Source organism: Cotesia glomerata, linkage group LG8 (genome assembly GCF_020080835.1).
Source record: "Cotesia glomerata isolate CgM1 linkage group LG8, MPM_Cglom_v2.3, whole genome shotgun sequence".
In the NCBI taxonomy this organism is placed as follows: Eukaryota; Metazoa; Arthropoda; class Insecta; order Hymenoptera; family Braconidae; genus Cotesia; species Cotesia glomerata.
The window spans coordinates 18174222-18192007 of record NC_058165.1 but is presented as its reverse complement, the minus strand read 5'-3'; the positions used below and the strand labels follow the sequence as shown (position 1 = coordinate 18192007).

General features: G+C 27.4%; 2 protein-coding genes across 4 annotated transcripts in view; one reads left to right on the top strand and one right to left on the bottom strand.

Annotated features, from left to right (window-relative positions):
• Positions 1-2878: 2878 nt before the first annotated feature.
• Positions 2879-17720, bottom strand: LOC123270670 (protein PTHB1). Its single transcript, XM_044736823.1, has 12 exons — positions 17343-17720; positions 15146-15234; positions 12328-12592; positions 8849-9132; positions 8618-8748; positions 6952-7126; positions 6649-6888; positions 6342-6581; positions 4995-5302; positions 4759-4929; positions 4568-4705; positions 2879-3315 (listed from the first exon to the last, which is right to left on the bottom strand). Exons 1-12 carry the CDS (start codon positions 17618-17620, stop codon positions 3109-3111), a joined length of 2526 nt encoding a protein of 841 aa, XP_044592758.1. The 5' UTR covers positions 17621-17720; the 3' UTR covers positions 2879-3108.
• LOC123270672 (putative inorganic phosphate cotransporter) overlaps positions 6292-17786 on the top strand; it is a 41332-nt gene continuing 29837 nt past the window's right edge. Inside the window, exons 1-2 of one of the 3 annotated variants that reach the window (XM_044736828.1) lie at positions 6292-6298; positions 14427-14435. The gene's annotated coding sequence lies outside the window, so the exon portion shown is untranslated. Of the gene's footprint in view, positions 6299-8519; positions 8530-14426; positions 14436-16228; positions 16235-17786 lie in introns of those variants that run through there. The other 2 variants (XM_044736827.1, XM_044736829.1) reach the window with 2 other exon arrangements.

Here is a 17786-nt window from a genome sequence, read left to right as displayed (position 1 = left end):
TTTTTAACATTCAATATTTATTTAGGAGGAAAATACATTTATTAATAGTTAATAAGTATTTATTAATAGTTAACAAATATTTATTAACAGTTAATAAAGCTTATTAAATATAAAAAAATCCTTTTATCAGTATAGTTTTGGAAAATTCCAACAGGTGGCGCATGGCCGCTGAATCTTCTCGCTACAAGAGAGTTAACTTTTATAAATTAAGTATTGAAATAAATTTTGTAAAAGTTACACTGATAGAAAGATTAATTATTAATAAATATTTTTTTGAGTGAATTTGTTTGGCTTGCGTGTCATATGATATCAAGATTGCTTATAAACAAAAATCATCTTTATAAATTTTTTGCATTAATTATATTGCATTATAATAACGTTTATTGTAAAATACCAAATTCTATCACAGCTCATAGTTATCATTTATATTTTTAAATATTAAAAAGGTTAATTTATTTAGTTAATTTAATTATTATCATGAATTCTAGCTGTAGGGTTATAAAAAGTGTCAAAAAAAAATTGCTATTTTTGCTTTTTATTTTAAATAACAGTTAATAGTTAACAAATATTAACCATCAATAAATATTTATTAACAATTAATAAATTGTACTTAATAAATGACTTATTAACTGTTAATAAATCTTATTCAATATAAACAAATCCTTCTGTCAGTGCAAAAAAATGAGTTTAATTATCGAAACTTTGGTTCCCTATTTTCCTCCCTCATATTTATATTTATATAAATTTTATCACCAGAAGATCTGGATACTCATTATATTATAATCTCCGGGTCTTCGTCAGATGTTAGGGGGGTGTGTAACGTGTATTGTGTGTATGAATACATAATGTGCAACTAGTATACTAGCAAGCCTGATATTATATTATATTATATGTAGTGTACTCGCACTACCACCTCTTATTCCGTTACTTATTTATGTATCAAGTACACAGGTCTAGTGTAACGCGCTTAGCAATACTTGTAGATCGGTATCGAGTTTATACGTTCATAATACCATGAAATCCTACTTCTATTTTGCTCAGCCTTACAAAGCATACATATTATCAGTGTGCACCGTCTTTTTTCCCTGAATTATTACTCACGCACACAGCCGCGGGTTCTACGAGTTGAGTCAAAGTGATGGCGCCGGCGCGTCCGCGGTTCTGATAGAAAAAAAAAACTATATCATAACGCTAATCTTATACGTTTACGCAGATCCCGAGATCGATATCACTTGTCTGCGCGAGGCGTCAATTCAGATCCAAGATTATCTATAAATATTTTTTGTTTTTGTTTATATTATCCAACTAATGCTTAAACATTTCAACATATTATTTATCTTTTTAATTTAGTTAAATTTTATCGTGTTTTCAAGCAATAATTGTACTATTATAGTGAATGTCAATTTGAAACCATTAAATTACGTAGTTATTTCCTTTGAATCGATTCTCGCACGTGATCCTGGCGCCGACTTGACGCTTTAAAGTTGATCAATCTTAGATAGTTTTTACCACTATATTTATTAAATTACTCATGGATGTCGTAAGTTTGGAATTTTTATTCCAATCAATCAAATTATTTATAGAGGTCCATGCCAGGTGTTGCTTTAATTAATACTAGCAATCTTGCAGTCACTTCGTGACTGCAGTGACTTGTGAACTATAATAAATAAAATTATTTTATTAAATAATGAATTTTGTTAAATTGCACTGTATTTTCTTAAATATTGAGATTTTTAACGATATAAGCTCATCCTAATGTAACACTCATTAAGAGTTTTCATTTGAGTACCCACATCAATTTTTCATATATGTCATATATATAATATATATTTTAAAGATATAAGCTCATCTTGATGTTACACTCATTAAGAGCTTTCATTTGAGTACCCACATGCATTTTTCATATATTTTTCATATACACATATATATAAATATATAAAATATATGAAAAATTGATGTGGGTGCTTAAATGAAAGATCTTGATGAGTATAATATCAAAATGAGCTTATATCTTTAAAAATAATTTTTTTTTAATTTAATAATATATTGAATTTTGATATATTTTTCATATATACCTATATATAATATATATTTTAAAGATATAAGCTCATCCCGATGTTACATTCATCAAGAGCTTTCATTTGAGTACCCACATGCATTTTTTATATATTTTTCATATATACATATATATATATATATATAAGATATATAAATATATGAAAAATTGATGTGGGTATTCAAATGAAAGATCTTGATAAGTGTAACATCAGGATGAGCTTATATCCCAAAAAATATCAATAGTTCACAAGATACAAGGTCATTTCTTAATTATTGATATTTTTAAAAATATAAGCTCATCTTTATATTACACTCATTGAGAGCTTTTATTTGAGTACCCACAAGCATTTTTGATATATTTTCCATATATACATATATGTAATATACATAAATATATGAAATATATAAAAAATTGATGTGGGTACTCAAATGAAAGGTCGTGATGAGTGTAACATCGGGATGAGCTTATATCTTTAAAAATGTCAATAGTTTACGAAATACAAGGTAATTTTTTAATTATCTATCTATAATACGAATTTAAACAAAAAAAAAAAAAAACCCATTTTATTATATAAATATGGATTAAAAAAAAATCATTGATAGAAAATATTGACTTAATTTTTCGGAAATACCAAAGAGCTGTTATGCTTCAGGCAATCTAAGCAAAAGCAGCCTCCTTGGCTTTCAGCAGAAAATGAACCGAGATTTATTATGCATAGTCGTTCATCCTGCAGTCACATTAACCGCGACTGCATGAGTGGATTTATTGTAGTCGTTGTAGATTTTTAACCAATAAAATAGGAAATAACGACAACTATTATTATTATTTCAACTGATATTTATTTATTTTTGAATAGGTTTCTTTGTTGATATACTGCTAATTATCTAGGTCGTGTAAATATAAAAGAACATACATCACAGGCGTATTATCCATGCATATATAAATTTTATTTAATAGCCAATGAGAGAATAAAGTATTTAACATGGAACATGACAATAACTGTACACAAAGCTAATTTACGCATAAATTACCAATAAAATCTAAGAAAGCTATTCATCCTCCTGGAGGACAGCGTTATCAGATGGTTTGTTGAACCGGTCAACAGCGTGGACAATTCGTTTCTTCAGTTTTGTTAAATCACGCGTTGTTTTGAATTCGTTCCAGCTCAGTTGTTTCACTGATGATTCATGCTCGGATTTTTTTGAAATTCCCCGCAGCAGTGCTGCTAATGTTACGTCAGCTATTTCTTCCCAGTCCTAAAAAAAGATTGATAAGTTTTTAAGACCTTAAGACGTAAATTAACGAGTTTTAAACAAAATTAGCAACTTTACAGTCACTATGTGACTAAAAACAAAATTATGCATTATTAAATAATGACTTTTGTTAAAATGCACTGTACTTTATTAAATATTGATATTTTGGAAGATATAAGCTCATCCCGATATTATACTCATCAAGAGCTTTCATTTGAGTACCCACATGCATTTTTCATATATTTTTCATATTTACATATATATGATATATATTTTAAAGATATAAGCTCATCCCGATGTTTCACTCATCAAGTGCTTTCATTTGAGTACCCACATGCATTTTTGATATATTTTTCATATATACATATATATATGATATATATAAATATATGAAAAATTGATGTAGGTACTCAAATGACAGGTCTTGGTGAGTGTAATGTCGAGATGAGCTTATATCTTTAAAAATGTCAATAGTTCACAAGATACAAGATCATTTCTCAATTAATGAAAATTAATTTGATAATTTTTAAAAATTTTATAACGAATAAATGATGGCAAAAAAAATTTTTAAAAAGAAAAAATGAAATTTTTTAAAAATAATTTTTTTTTAAATTTAATAACATATTAAATTTTTATATATTTTTCATATACACATATATATTTTAATACTATAAGCTCATCTTGATGTTACGCTCATCAAGAGCTTTCATTTGAGTATCCACATACATTTTTGATATATTTTTCATATATACATATATATAATATATATAAATATATAAAATATATGAAAAATTGATGTGGGTACTCAAATGAAAGGTCTTGATGAGTATAATTTAAAAATGAGCTTATATCTTTAAAAATGTCAATATTTTACAAGATATAAGGTCATTTCTTAATTATTGATATTTTTTAAGATATAAGCTCATCCCGATGTTACACTCATCAAAAGCTTTCATTTGAGCACCCACTTGCATTTTTGATATATTTTTCATATATGCATATATATAATATATATAAATATATAAAATATATGAAAAATTGATGTGGGTACTCAAATAAAAGGTCTTGATGAGCGTAACATCGGGATGAGCTTATATCTTTAAAAATGTCAATATTTCACGAGATACAAGGTCATTTCTCAATTATCTATTTATAATACCAAATTTAAGCATAAAACTTCATTTTATCATATAAATACACTGGCCACATAATTTTACTTATTCTCTTAATAATATAAATTAGAGTATTTACGAACAATATTGTCGCGTGGTTGCGGTTCAAAGCCAATTGCTGATTCAATGAGCCTGTATTTATCTTCCTGTACATTGGATTTGATCAACATCAGCACTAGCTTCAAACTGCCGTGCAATTTATGTGCAGCGTGTTGAAGTTCCTGAGAATAGACAATAAATAATAATAAAACTAGTACTAGTAATAGAAAATTACCATCTGCGCTGAATCAAGTTTATCCAATTGTTCTAGCAGCAATTGGTAGGTCGATTCTAGGAGAATAGAGAGGCCAGAGGACGCCAAAGATCGTGAGTTTTTTTCCCGCATGCTCTGGAGCACTCTTTTTTCAATATTCCTCAGCTGGCTGGTCATCAATGCTAGCTCGCTCTGTTAGACATGAAATAAACATTAAAAAAAATGTCCAGTGGTGATTTTATGAGAATTCAATGTACCAAGATGAGTTGAACTTGTTGACGGGTCTTAAAGTGGGCCTCAATATTCCCCTGGACCAGCTGCAGATGATTCTGAGTGATGTTTGCGACGACGCTACCAGCGGAATTGGTATTCAATCGGGAGCACAGTCTGGTCAACAGCTGCTGGACTATCAGGGTCATCGCGAGTGCATCGTTCGATTGTACGCGGTATCGGTTTGTACTCGTGCCTAATACTATTGTCACAACGTGCCCTGAATTTATGTGACGCAACCCCAGAGCGTTTGATGATGAGGATGATTGTTTTTGCGAGTAGTCGATCAATAATTCTAAATTGAAGTTAATCTAATTAATCAAATGGATTTTTTATAAAAAAAATATCCCCACAAAATATTCCCGACAAAATATATCCCGGAGAAAATATTCGCTACAAAATATTTCCGACAAAATATCTTTTTGTCAGAAATATTTTGTAGGGAATATTTTCTAGGAAATATTTTGTAGTAAATATTTTTTTTCAATATTTTGTGGGGAATATTTTCTAGGAAATATTTTGTCGGAAATATTTTTTTTTTTAATAATTTGTCGGGAATGTTCTGTCAGGAATATTATGCAGGGAATAGTTTTTTTTTCAAATATTTTGTCAGGAATATTCTGTAGGAAATATTTTCTAGGGAATATTTTGTAGTAAATATACATATACTCGATTCTTACTTGTATACCGTTTCTTTGGTTTTTACAAGGCTGAGTAGATGGTAACTGTCGCATTCAGCGAGTGCGCCACCATCCTGTCTTTATACTGTCCTATTTTTATACTACGTTTGGACCCCAGCACATCCCTTTTCACTCCTGTATTTCACTGCCATAATCAACCTTATTTTTTTCGCACATTTATTCTTAACTTTTTATTATCACTGCGGCTGTGGACCGACTTGTGCTTTCTGTACTGTATTTACCCTATTCCTCACCCCTTTCTATCGGTTGTTGGAATAGTGGCGATGGGGAAACCACAGAGAAAAACCATGCCAGTACAGTTCGGCTACCGGAGCGACCCCCGACGGTTGGTGTTGGAACTATTCGAACAACCGTCGGGGCCCGAACCCTCGCCTCACGGCATGATGTGCGAGCGAACTAACGGGATAATGACTTAGCCCGCTCGGCCATCATGCCACTTTATTTTGTAGTAAATATTTTCTTTTCAATATTTTGTAGGGAATATTATTTTTTTATTTTTTTGTCGGGAAAATTCTGTCAGAAATATTTTTTTTTTAAATATTTTGTCGGAAATGTTCTGTCATAAATATTTTGTAGGAAATATTTTGTCAGTAGATCAAGACGCTTGATACCAATGGTCATCATTTTCAATACCTGGAAATAGTTGACTAAAATTAACCAAAGAACTCGAAGTCTTAAAAGTCGTTGTAAAAGCTGCGGTGCTTTCCGGTGAACAAACTCGAAGAAGAATCCTCAGTGGCAATTGAATTATTTTATCTACAACTTTTAAATCACCTTTTTCCGTTTCGTAAGACATCGTAAGACGCAATTCCGAGGACAATATTGTCTCGGTCCCGATAACCTCTACTCTTACTTGAATTTGTTGCCGATCTCCTGTTTTATAAATAATATTTTAACCACAATAATTGTTACTACTTATTACCGTGTGAAAGACACTTACGTAAGCTGGGGAATGAATAATAATCTTCAGTAACTACCAAAGGCTTCAGTACGGACAGATTAACTTCAACATCTCTTATTATCGAGTATGAAGACAATTCAATGTTCATTTTGCAACTCGGCGATGTGAATGCATACGAGTCGGCATTTTCTGGATTTGTATCATAAGGAGGATCTTTCGACACTTCTGTTGTTGTTTTTATAACTATTTCAGACTCCATTACCGCCTTTGTCATTTTATCTAATTAAAATTCAAATTTTTATCATTTTTTTTGCTATTAAAATCATCAAATTTTCTTAATACCTGCCGCAGTTTTTTTAGAAAGCTTTCTTAGTTCTAAAAGCTCTTGCTGAGCAGCTTTGATGTCGAATTTTCTTGAATTGATCGGCGGGGCAACAAATAGAGACGGCTCGGCGCCAAGGTAGCAAGCTTCGAGCCGTCCTTCTTCAGATAAAATCACAATTACTCCTTCTAAATTCTAAATAATGAATTTTTAGTTGAATAAATAAATTTTGACAAGTTTATTATATTTATAAGATTTGTTTATATTTAATAAGCTTTATTAACTGATTTTTTAACGTAGGATTTAATAAATATTTATTAACGGTTGATAAATTGTTTATCAAATACGATTTATTAAATGTTAAAAAATATTTGTTAACAAATATTTATTAAGCGTTAATAAGTAATTTATTAAGTACAATTTATTAATTGTAAATAAATATTTATTAATGGATAATTAATATTTGTTAACTGTTAACAAATATTTATTTAAAATCAAAAGCAAAAATAGCAATTTTCTTTTGACACTTTTTATAACTCTACAGCTGAAATTCATGATAATAATTAAATTCACTAATTAAATTAACTCTTTTAATATTTAAAAATATAAAAGATAATTATGAGCTGTGATAGAATTCGGTATTTCAATACTTAATTTATAAAAGTTAACTCTCTTGTAGCGAGAAGATTCAGTGGCAATGCGCCACCTGTCGGAATTTTCCAAAACTACACTGATAGAAGAATTTTTTTATATTTAATAAGCTTTATTAACTGTTAATAAATGATTTTTAACATCATAGGATTTAATAATTATTTATCAACGGTTAATAAATATTTGTTAACTATTAATAAATGTACTTTTTTCCCAAATAAATATTGTATGTTGAAAAATATTTATTAAAATTTAATAAATTAAATTTCTTCAAATAAATTAAATTATTAATAATTAATAAATCTTTCTATTAGTGACCTATTTATAAAATTTATTTCAATACTTAATTTATAAAAGTTAACTGTCTTGTAGCGAGAAGATTTAGCGGGCATGCGCCACCTGTTGGAATTTTCTAAAACTATATAAGATTTTTTATATTTAATAATTATTAACAGTTAATAAATTATTTATTAAATACGATTTATTTAATGTTAAAAAATATTTATTAAAATTTAATAAATTAACTATCTTCAAATAAATTAAATTATTAATAGTTAATAAATCCTATCTTCTATATCTTTTTGTCTTGTCTTTAAAATCAGGTTTTGTTTCATTTATTGAAATCAAGTCAATTCCAATTAATCAATTAAATAATCTTAATCTTTCTACAGATCGCTTTAATCAATCATTATTCTAGCTGCTAAAAATAGTTTTTTATCCACTTATCGGAATTTATAATAATTATAATAAAAATTTTTATCAAAAGCTTACATGTTAAGTGAGGGAAGGGAAGCAGTCAATGATTTCTGATAAAAATGATATTTATAGAGGCTTTTTTTCTTTTTAGAGGACACGGAAACGATAAAATAAATTAAATTCACTCTTTAAGGTCATCTTGTAATAATAATTATTATTATTATTGTTGCTATAATTAGAGTTTTAAAAAAATTTTAAACGATAATAAATTTTAGTGGGATAATGTTAGAGTTTATGTAGGTATAATTTAAATAATAAAAGTAGTTTATAAAGTTTTACCTGAAACTGTGCGCGTACAATTGCGACAGGTGTGAAAGGCAATTGCGCGGACCACTTGAGTGTTGCGCCCTCGTAAACCAGCAGGGTGTCCGTGTCGGCGACGACAAGAACCATCAGTTTACCGTCTGGTTCTAAAAATTATAAAAGTATATATAAATATAAATTGAGGAAGTTTATAAAAATGTTTTCTACATCGTTATATTAATAACAATAATAACAAATCTTATGTACCAATTACATAAGCATGAAAACAGACGGGACAGTAATCAAGTTTCTTGGTATATTTAACGGCTGTACAATTGTCACGGAAGCAGTAGAGATTTCTCTCACCGAGGACAATAATTCCGACCTCAAAACTACTTAAAGTGACAGTCTGGATCCCAAGTATCGCCTCTCCAAGATTATAAGTCCAGTCGGGTTCAAGCCACTTATCACTATCATTATCCTTTTTATCTGTCTCTATCAGATGTTTTCGTTCTTCTTTCCTTCTACTGAACTCTGCCATATTTTGATACCTAATAAATATTTAATAGTTAATTATCATAATCATAAATAATAATATCGCTATGTTTGTATGCATAGATTTTTAAATAATAAATTACTAGCAATTTTATTAAATTGCACTGTATTTTCTTAAATATTGACATTTTCAAAGATATAAGCTCATCCCGATGTTACACTCATCAAGAGCTTTCATTTGAGTACCCACATGCATTTTTGATATATTTTTCATATATTCATATATATATATATATATTATATATTTTAAAGATATAAGCTCATCTTGATGTTACACTCATCAAGAGCTTTCATTCGAGTACCCACTTGAATTTTTGATATATTTTTCATATATACATATATATAATATATATAAATATATAAAATATATGAAAAATTGATGTGGGTACTCAAATGAAAAATCTCGTTGAGTGTAATACCAAAATGAGCTTATATCTTTAAAAATGTCAACAGTTCACAAGATACAAGGTCATTTCTTAATTATTGACATTTTTAAAGATATAAGCTCATCCTTATATTACACTCATCAAGAGCTTTCATTTGAGTACCCACATGGATTTTTGATACATTTTTTATATATACATATATATATATAAAATATATGAAAATTTGATGTGGGTACTCAAATGAAAGGTCTTGATGAGTGTAACATCAAAATGAGCTTATATCTTTAAAAATGTCAAGAGTTCACAAAATACAAGATCATTTCTTAATTATAGATATATTTTAAGATATAAGCTCATCCTTATATTACACTCATCAAGAGCTTTCATTTGAGTACCCATTTGCATTTTTAATATATTTTTCATATATACATATATATATATATATAAATATATAAATATATAAAAAATTGATGTGGGTACTCAAATGAAAGGTCTCGATGAGTATAACATAAAGATGAGCTTATATCTTTAAAAATTTCAATAGTTCACAAGATACAAGGTCAATTCTTAATAATATAGATTATTCAGAGATATAAAAAAAATAATTTACAATTTTAATGACTGTCATCGTAGTTTGCATATTACTCTCGAGTTTACTATTTAAACTGACGTTAAGTGTGCTTGGAATAAATTATTTATGTTTATACTTGTCAGCAAATATTTATTGCTTTTTATAGACATGTTTAGATAACGTTTTAAAAATTTCTTTTTGAATCTGTTGTAAATAAAAGGGACACAAAATTGGAGCAAATTAAAGTCTTGCGTAATATTATAAACTACAAAATAAGATATAGTTATAGATAGACATGTGAAATTACACAAAAGAGTTGGTTCAGAGTTTATATTCTACTCATCATGATCTCGAGGTCTCGACGCCGGCGCCTAGACGATCAGCGACCTAATTGCAAATTACACTTGCATATTTTTTATATTAATTAAGTGTACTTTGCTACCAACAGAGAAGAATCATGAGGAAACCTCCTCCCTGACATGTAAGCTACAACAATACCAAGCTCGATAAAAATAAATTTGATATATAAAATCAGAGATAACGATGCTAAAATTATAAATAATACATCGCGAAACAAGATTATACACGTTTAATTATTTATATTATTAAGAGAATAAGAAAAATTTCGTCTCCAGGATAGTCATATGATAAAATCAGGTTTTTTACTGAAATTTAGTGTCATTGTAAAGGTCTTAATGACTTTGTATCTTATGAACTGTTGACATTTTTAAAGATATAAGCTCATCCCAACATTACACTCATCGAGACCTTTCATTTGAGTACCCACATCAATTTTTCATATATTTCATATATTTATATATGTTATACATATGTATATATGAAAAATATATCAAAAATGCATGTGGGTACTCAAATGAAAGCTCTTGATGAGTGTAACATCAGGATGAACTTATATCTTAAAAAACGTCAATTATAATTATATATATGTAAATATGAAAAATATACCAAAATTCTTTAATATTGGAGTTTTCAAAGATATAAGCTCATCCCGAAGTTACACTCATGGAGACTTTTCATTTTACCCGCATCAATTTTTCATATATTTTATATATTTATATATATATATATATATATATATATATATATATATATATATATATATATATATATATATATATATATATATATATATATGTATGTATATATATTAGGGTGGCGCAAAAAAACCGACTATTTTTTTTTTTTGAGTCTCGAGTGAAAAAATGTTAGTTTTTGATGTTTTAAGAGCCCTCACCAAAGGACAGCTCAAAAAAAAATTTTTAAGAGGTCACTCCAAATTTTTTAAAATTTCAAAAATCGTCAAAAATCGAATTTTTTTTTTTAATTTTTTTTCTCGTTACGGTATAATTTTATAGACCAAAAAAAAATAAGTTTCTGAAAGTTTCAGTTCAAAATTTAAATTTTGAAAGGTCGCTCATAATTTTTTTTTTTTTTCTTTAATTAGTCATATCGCCGACTTTAAGTGTTGGGAGTGGTACGTTGGGGTATTTTTGGTTTGAAAAAATCTTAACCTACGCGGTAAGGTCACATCTCAACCAAGCTGGTTTCTAAGACCAGCTTGGGATTCGAACCCACGCCTGGCAGATGATTAAATAATAATATTAAATTAAAAAAAATTATATTTTCTATGTTGTGCTTGATTTTCAGTTCATCTCGTGATGTATTTTTATCGATTATTGTACTAAATAAAAAAAAAAAATGCATCGAATTTTAATTCGAATAGTAAAAGGTCGCTCAAAAAAATCTAAACTAATGCACTAATAAATTGAAAAAAATTATGAGCGACCTTTCAAAATTCAAATTTTGAACTGAAATTTTCAGAAACTTATTTTTTTTTAATCTATAAAATTATACCGTAACGAGAAAAAAAAATAAAAAAATAAAAAAATTCGATTTTTGAATTTTAAAAAAATTTGGAGCGACATCTTAAAAATTTTTTTTAAGCTGTCCTTTGGAGAGAGCTCTCAAAACATCAAAAACTAACATTTTTTCACTCGAGACTCAAAAAAAAAAAAATAGCCGGTTTTTTTGCGCCACCCTAATGTATATATGAAAAATATATCAAAAATTCATTACTTAATAAAGCAAAATTTTATTTATTTATAGTTCACAAGTCACAGCAGTCACATAGTGACTACAAAGTTACTAGTAAATATTAATGTGTCTCAAAAAAATTAATTGTTACTGTACTGAGAATAATGAATAACTATGACCTGTAGCATTCAAGTATCCAGCCAGGACTCGAAGTTATAAAAACATCATTCCTCGGTACATATGCAACTTGCTCAGGCAACAAACGGTCTTTCAGTACTTGCTGAAACGTGTGTGTTTCCTGTTCATAGAAAAGCATAGTCCCGTCGAGGCACTGGACGCTGAAAAAATCTCGGCCGCGAGCACCGCCAAAAGCACCGGCTGTCAGAGATGCCGGAAAACGGGGCAATTCATGGGAGTAAACTACTTCCAGGATGCATCGATCACCTGAAAAATAAATAAATTCTCTAATTTATTTTTTTAGATGGAAATATTTAAATAATTAATGCAATAGAATGTTTTTGTTTCATCAGCTTCCTCCTAAATCCCATTATCACATTATTATTTTTCCTGAGCTCTCTACTCAGCCATCGTTTCTTGCCAAGTTTACCTGATTATACTTTACCCTTTGAAGATCCTGCCGAAGCAAAGTCACTGGCCAATTAACGTAATGAGAACCGCATATCCAATCAGTAAACGAGCTACTTCATTTTTCTTATTATACATTCCAATGTATAAAACCCTTTAATTCTTTTTTATCATTACAGACTCTATTTTTTTTATTTAATTTTTAGAACCGAGGAAAATATTTTATTGAATACCAAAAATGATATAGATGTAATTTAATAAATATCCTCTTGTTAGTTTCTTGTTATCTTAGAGAGCTAACGAAGTATGACAGGCAGAATAAAATAAATTAAGTGAACAAGTTAAAGAAAGAGAGATAAATTAAGAGACACAAGACGTCCTATAAATTCTTCAATCATTTCGTTTTTAATTTATAAGACGCTCCTCACCTTTTACTTTACTGTGTATTATAATAATTAATATCAATACACACAAGGATTTATTAACTATTAATAATTTAATTTATTTGAATATAATTTATTAAATTTTAATAAATATTTATTAACAGTTAATAAATAATTATTAAATCCTATGATGTTAAAGAATCATTTATTAACAGTTAATAAAGCTTATTAAATATAAAAAAAATCCTTTTATCAGTATAGTTTTGGAAAATTCCAACAGGTGGCGCATGGCCGCTGAATCTTCTCGCTACAAGAGAGTTAACTTTTATAAATTAAGTATTGAAATAAATTTTGTAAAAGTTACACTAATAGAAAGATTTATTAACTATTGATAATTTTATTTATTCAAAGACTAATTTATTAAATTTTAAAAAATATTTTTTAACATTCAATATTTATTTCGGAGGAAAGTACATTTATTAAGAGTTAATAAAGCTTATTAAATATAAAAAATCTTTCTATATAGTTTTGAAAAATTCCAACAGGTGGCGCATGGCCGCTGAATCCTTTCGCTACAAGAGAGTTAACTTTTATAAATTAAGTATTGAAATAAATTTTGTAATAGTTACACTGATAAAAGGATTTATTAATTATTAATAATTTAATTTATTTGAAGACATTTGATTCATTAAATTTTAATAAATATTTATTAACAGTTAATAAATAATTATTAAATCCTATGATGTTAAAAAATCATTTATTAACAGTTAATAAAGCTTATTAAATATAAAATAATCCTTCTATCAGTATAGTTTTGGAAAATTCCAACAGGTGGCGCATGGCCGCTGAATCTTCTCGCTACAAGAGAGTTAACTTTTATAAATTAAGTATTGAAATAAATTTTGTAAAAGTTACACTAATAGAAAGATTTATTAATTATTAGTAATTTAATTTATTTGAAGACATTTAATTTATTAAATATTTTTTAACATTCAATATTTATTTGGGAGGAAAGTACATTTATTAATAGTTAATAAGTATTTATTAATAGTTAACAAACATTTATTAACAGTTAATAAATATTTTGTTGAGTGAATTTGTTTGGCTTGCGTGTCATATGATATCAAAATTGCTTATAAACAAAAATCATCTTTATAAATTATTTGCAATTATTATATTACATTATAATAATGCTTATTGTAAATTATCAAATTTTATCACAGCTCATAATTATCTTTTATATTTTTAAATATTAAAAAGGTTAATTTATTTAGTGAATTTAATTATTATCATGAATTCCAGCTGTAGAGTTATAAAAAGTGTCAAAAGAAAATTGCTATTTTTGCTTTTAATTTTAAATAACAGTCAACAGTTAACAAATATTAACCATTAATAAATATTTATTAACAATTAATAAATTTGTTAACAAATATTTATTAACATTGAATAAATTGTATTTAATAAATAATTTATTAACTATTAATAAATATTTATTAAATCCGTTAATAAAGCTTATTAAATATAAACAAATCCTTTTATCAGTGCAATTTTATATATTATTCTAATGATAAAAATTGAGTGAATTCTTTATCTTAGAAAAAAACTGCTACGTTATGAATGCGATAATAGGATCCATATTCAATCAATTATAAAATTCCATAATTATCATATGATTTACTTATTATTTATTATCAATATTTTATGAATATTTATGATAGAAAAAAAAAAAACATAATATTAATTTAAAAAAATTTTCTGCCCTTTAAGATTCTATTTTTATCTATAAATCATTTATAATTAATGATGTACCCTTGAGATCATTAATTTGGAACCTGTTACATAATAATAACCTTGACTTAACGGAGCTTAAACTTCCCGATCGATTAATTTAAAGAAAAAGTAAATTTTTCCACTTGAAAAATAAAGAAGAATAAAAATTAGTGAGAATAATGGTTTATCGAAGACACGCACAGGTGGTGCCTTACAAATAATAATTATAATAAGATTAATAAAATAAAGTTCGACGAACCATGCTCAGTTGATCCAGGGGTAAATGTAACAGCATAAACGAGAAGCTTGCTGGGTGTCAGAATACCCAGTCGTAGATCCTGAGAACCCCTGTAACAGCCAAGTGATTACCATCCTTTTAAGATGACGTGAAACGATCCAGTGTTGTTCTGTATAATATTATATACACCTAACCGACTTAACTGGTATTATCTGTCTACATTTATACATTTTATATATTTAATACATTCATACATTTTCTCTGTGTATATTATACACTTTCCTCGAGGAGTATAACAAGGAGGGAGACCAGTATCATTATCGAAACCATCAGAATTAACAATAATAATAATGATAGTAGCTGGCAAAGGGAGAGGTTTATGCTAATTACTCCTTCTCTACTCAGTTAAAACACGTGCTATGTACATATTACGATAAAACATTAATGTAACTGCACTTGTATAATATTTTTGTCGAGAAATAAACTTTGTTTTAATGATCATGCGTGTATATTAATGACCCGTAATTTCAAAATTAATAAACCATAATTGACACTTTCAATATTTTCTATTTTATGTTATTATTATTTTTATCTAACGATATAAAATGTATAAATTATTATTGTAGATTAAGACTTTGCTGAGTGACAGACTATTAGTTAATTGGAATAAAAATTAATCCGCAAATATTATCCATGTTAAAATATACCACAACATAAATTAATCTGACGAAAATTAATATTAAATAATAATAATTAAAATTTAATATTTAAATCATGGTTCTCCAGAATAATCACAAAAAAAAATTTATTAAAATTTTAAAAGAGAATTTTAAATTTATTTAGAACAATTTTGATTTTTTTTATCATAAAAAAATCAAAATATTGAATTTTAACATTTTTACAGATATAATTTGACATTTTTAAAGATATAAGCTCACTCCGACATTACACTCATCAAGACCTTTCATTTGAGTACCCACATTAACTTTTCATATATTTATATATATTATATATATGTATATATGAAAAATATATCAAAAATGCATGTGGGTACTCAAATGAAAGCTCTTTATGAGTGTAATATCGGGATGAGCTTATATTTTTAAAAAAGTCAATAGTTAAGAAATTACAGTGCAATTTAACATAATTAAGAAATGACCTTGTATCTTGTGAACTATTGATATTTTTAAAGATATAAGCTCATCTTGATGTTATACTCATCGAGACCTTTCATTTAAATACCCACATGCATTTTTGATATATTTTTCATATATACATATATATAAATATATGAAATATATGAAAAATTGATGTGGGTACTCAAATGAAAGCTCTTGATGAGTGTAACATCAGGATGAGCTTATATCTTTAAAAATATCAATAATTAAGAAATGACCTTGTATCTTGTGAATTATTGACATTTTTAAAGATATAAGCTCATCTCGATGTTACTCTCATCGAGACCTTTCATTTGAATACCCACATCAATTTTTCATATATTTTGTATATTTATATATTTTATATATATGTATATATGAAAAATATATCAAAAATGCATGTGGGTACTCAAATGAAAGCTATTGATGAGTGTAACATCAGGATGAGCTTATATCTTTAAAAATATCAATAATTAAGAAATGACCTTGTATCTTGTGAATTATTGACATTTTTAAAGATATATGCTCATCTCGATGTTACTCTCATCGAGACCTTTCATTTGAATACCCACATCAATTTTTCATATATTTTGTATATTTATATATATTATATATATGAATATATGAAAAATATATCAAAAATGCATGTGGGTACTCAAATGAAAGCTCTTAATGAGTGTAACATCAGGATGAGCTTATATCTTTAAAAATATCAATAATTAAGAAATGACCTTGTATCTTGTGAATTATTGACATTTTTAAAGATATATGCTCATCTCGATGTTACTCTCATCGAGACCTTCTATTTGAATACCCACATCAATTTTTCATATATTTTGTATATTTATATATATTATATATATGTATATATGAAAAATATATCAAAAATGCGTGTGGGTACTCAAATGAAAGCTATTGATGAGTGTAACATGAAGATGAGCTTATATCTTTTAAAATATCAATATTTAAGAAAGTACAGTGCAATTTAACAAAATTATTTAATAAATCAAAATTTTATTTATTTATGTTTCTAGAATTATAGAATTTTAAAAATCACTCACGAAACAAATCTTCCAGCCTTGACATCAATAATACAGTCGGCTATTCGCGACTCAATTATCAAATCCGTCAATTGATACCCCGTAGGGTTTATTTTCTCTTCATCCCATTTAGAAGACGGACTGTACAATCTTAAAAATCCACTGTGACTTGACACGACAATAATATCCTTCCTATCGTCACCAAACAGCGGAACTACGAGAAGACTCTGGCCGTCGAAGACTTCTTCACCGCCACTGCACTCGATTCTCCACCATTCGCGTGTTCGGAACAAAGACATTGCTTTGAATTAACAATAAGGAAGATAAAAATTACAGACAATCTCAAAAATTGCATAGAGTTTGTTTGATTGCCGGTTATAGACTGCTCTAGTATTACCAGGTAGCCTTTCGTTGTCATGGTTACGAACCGACAAACATTTCAATCATCAATATTTCATTTCTTAA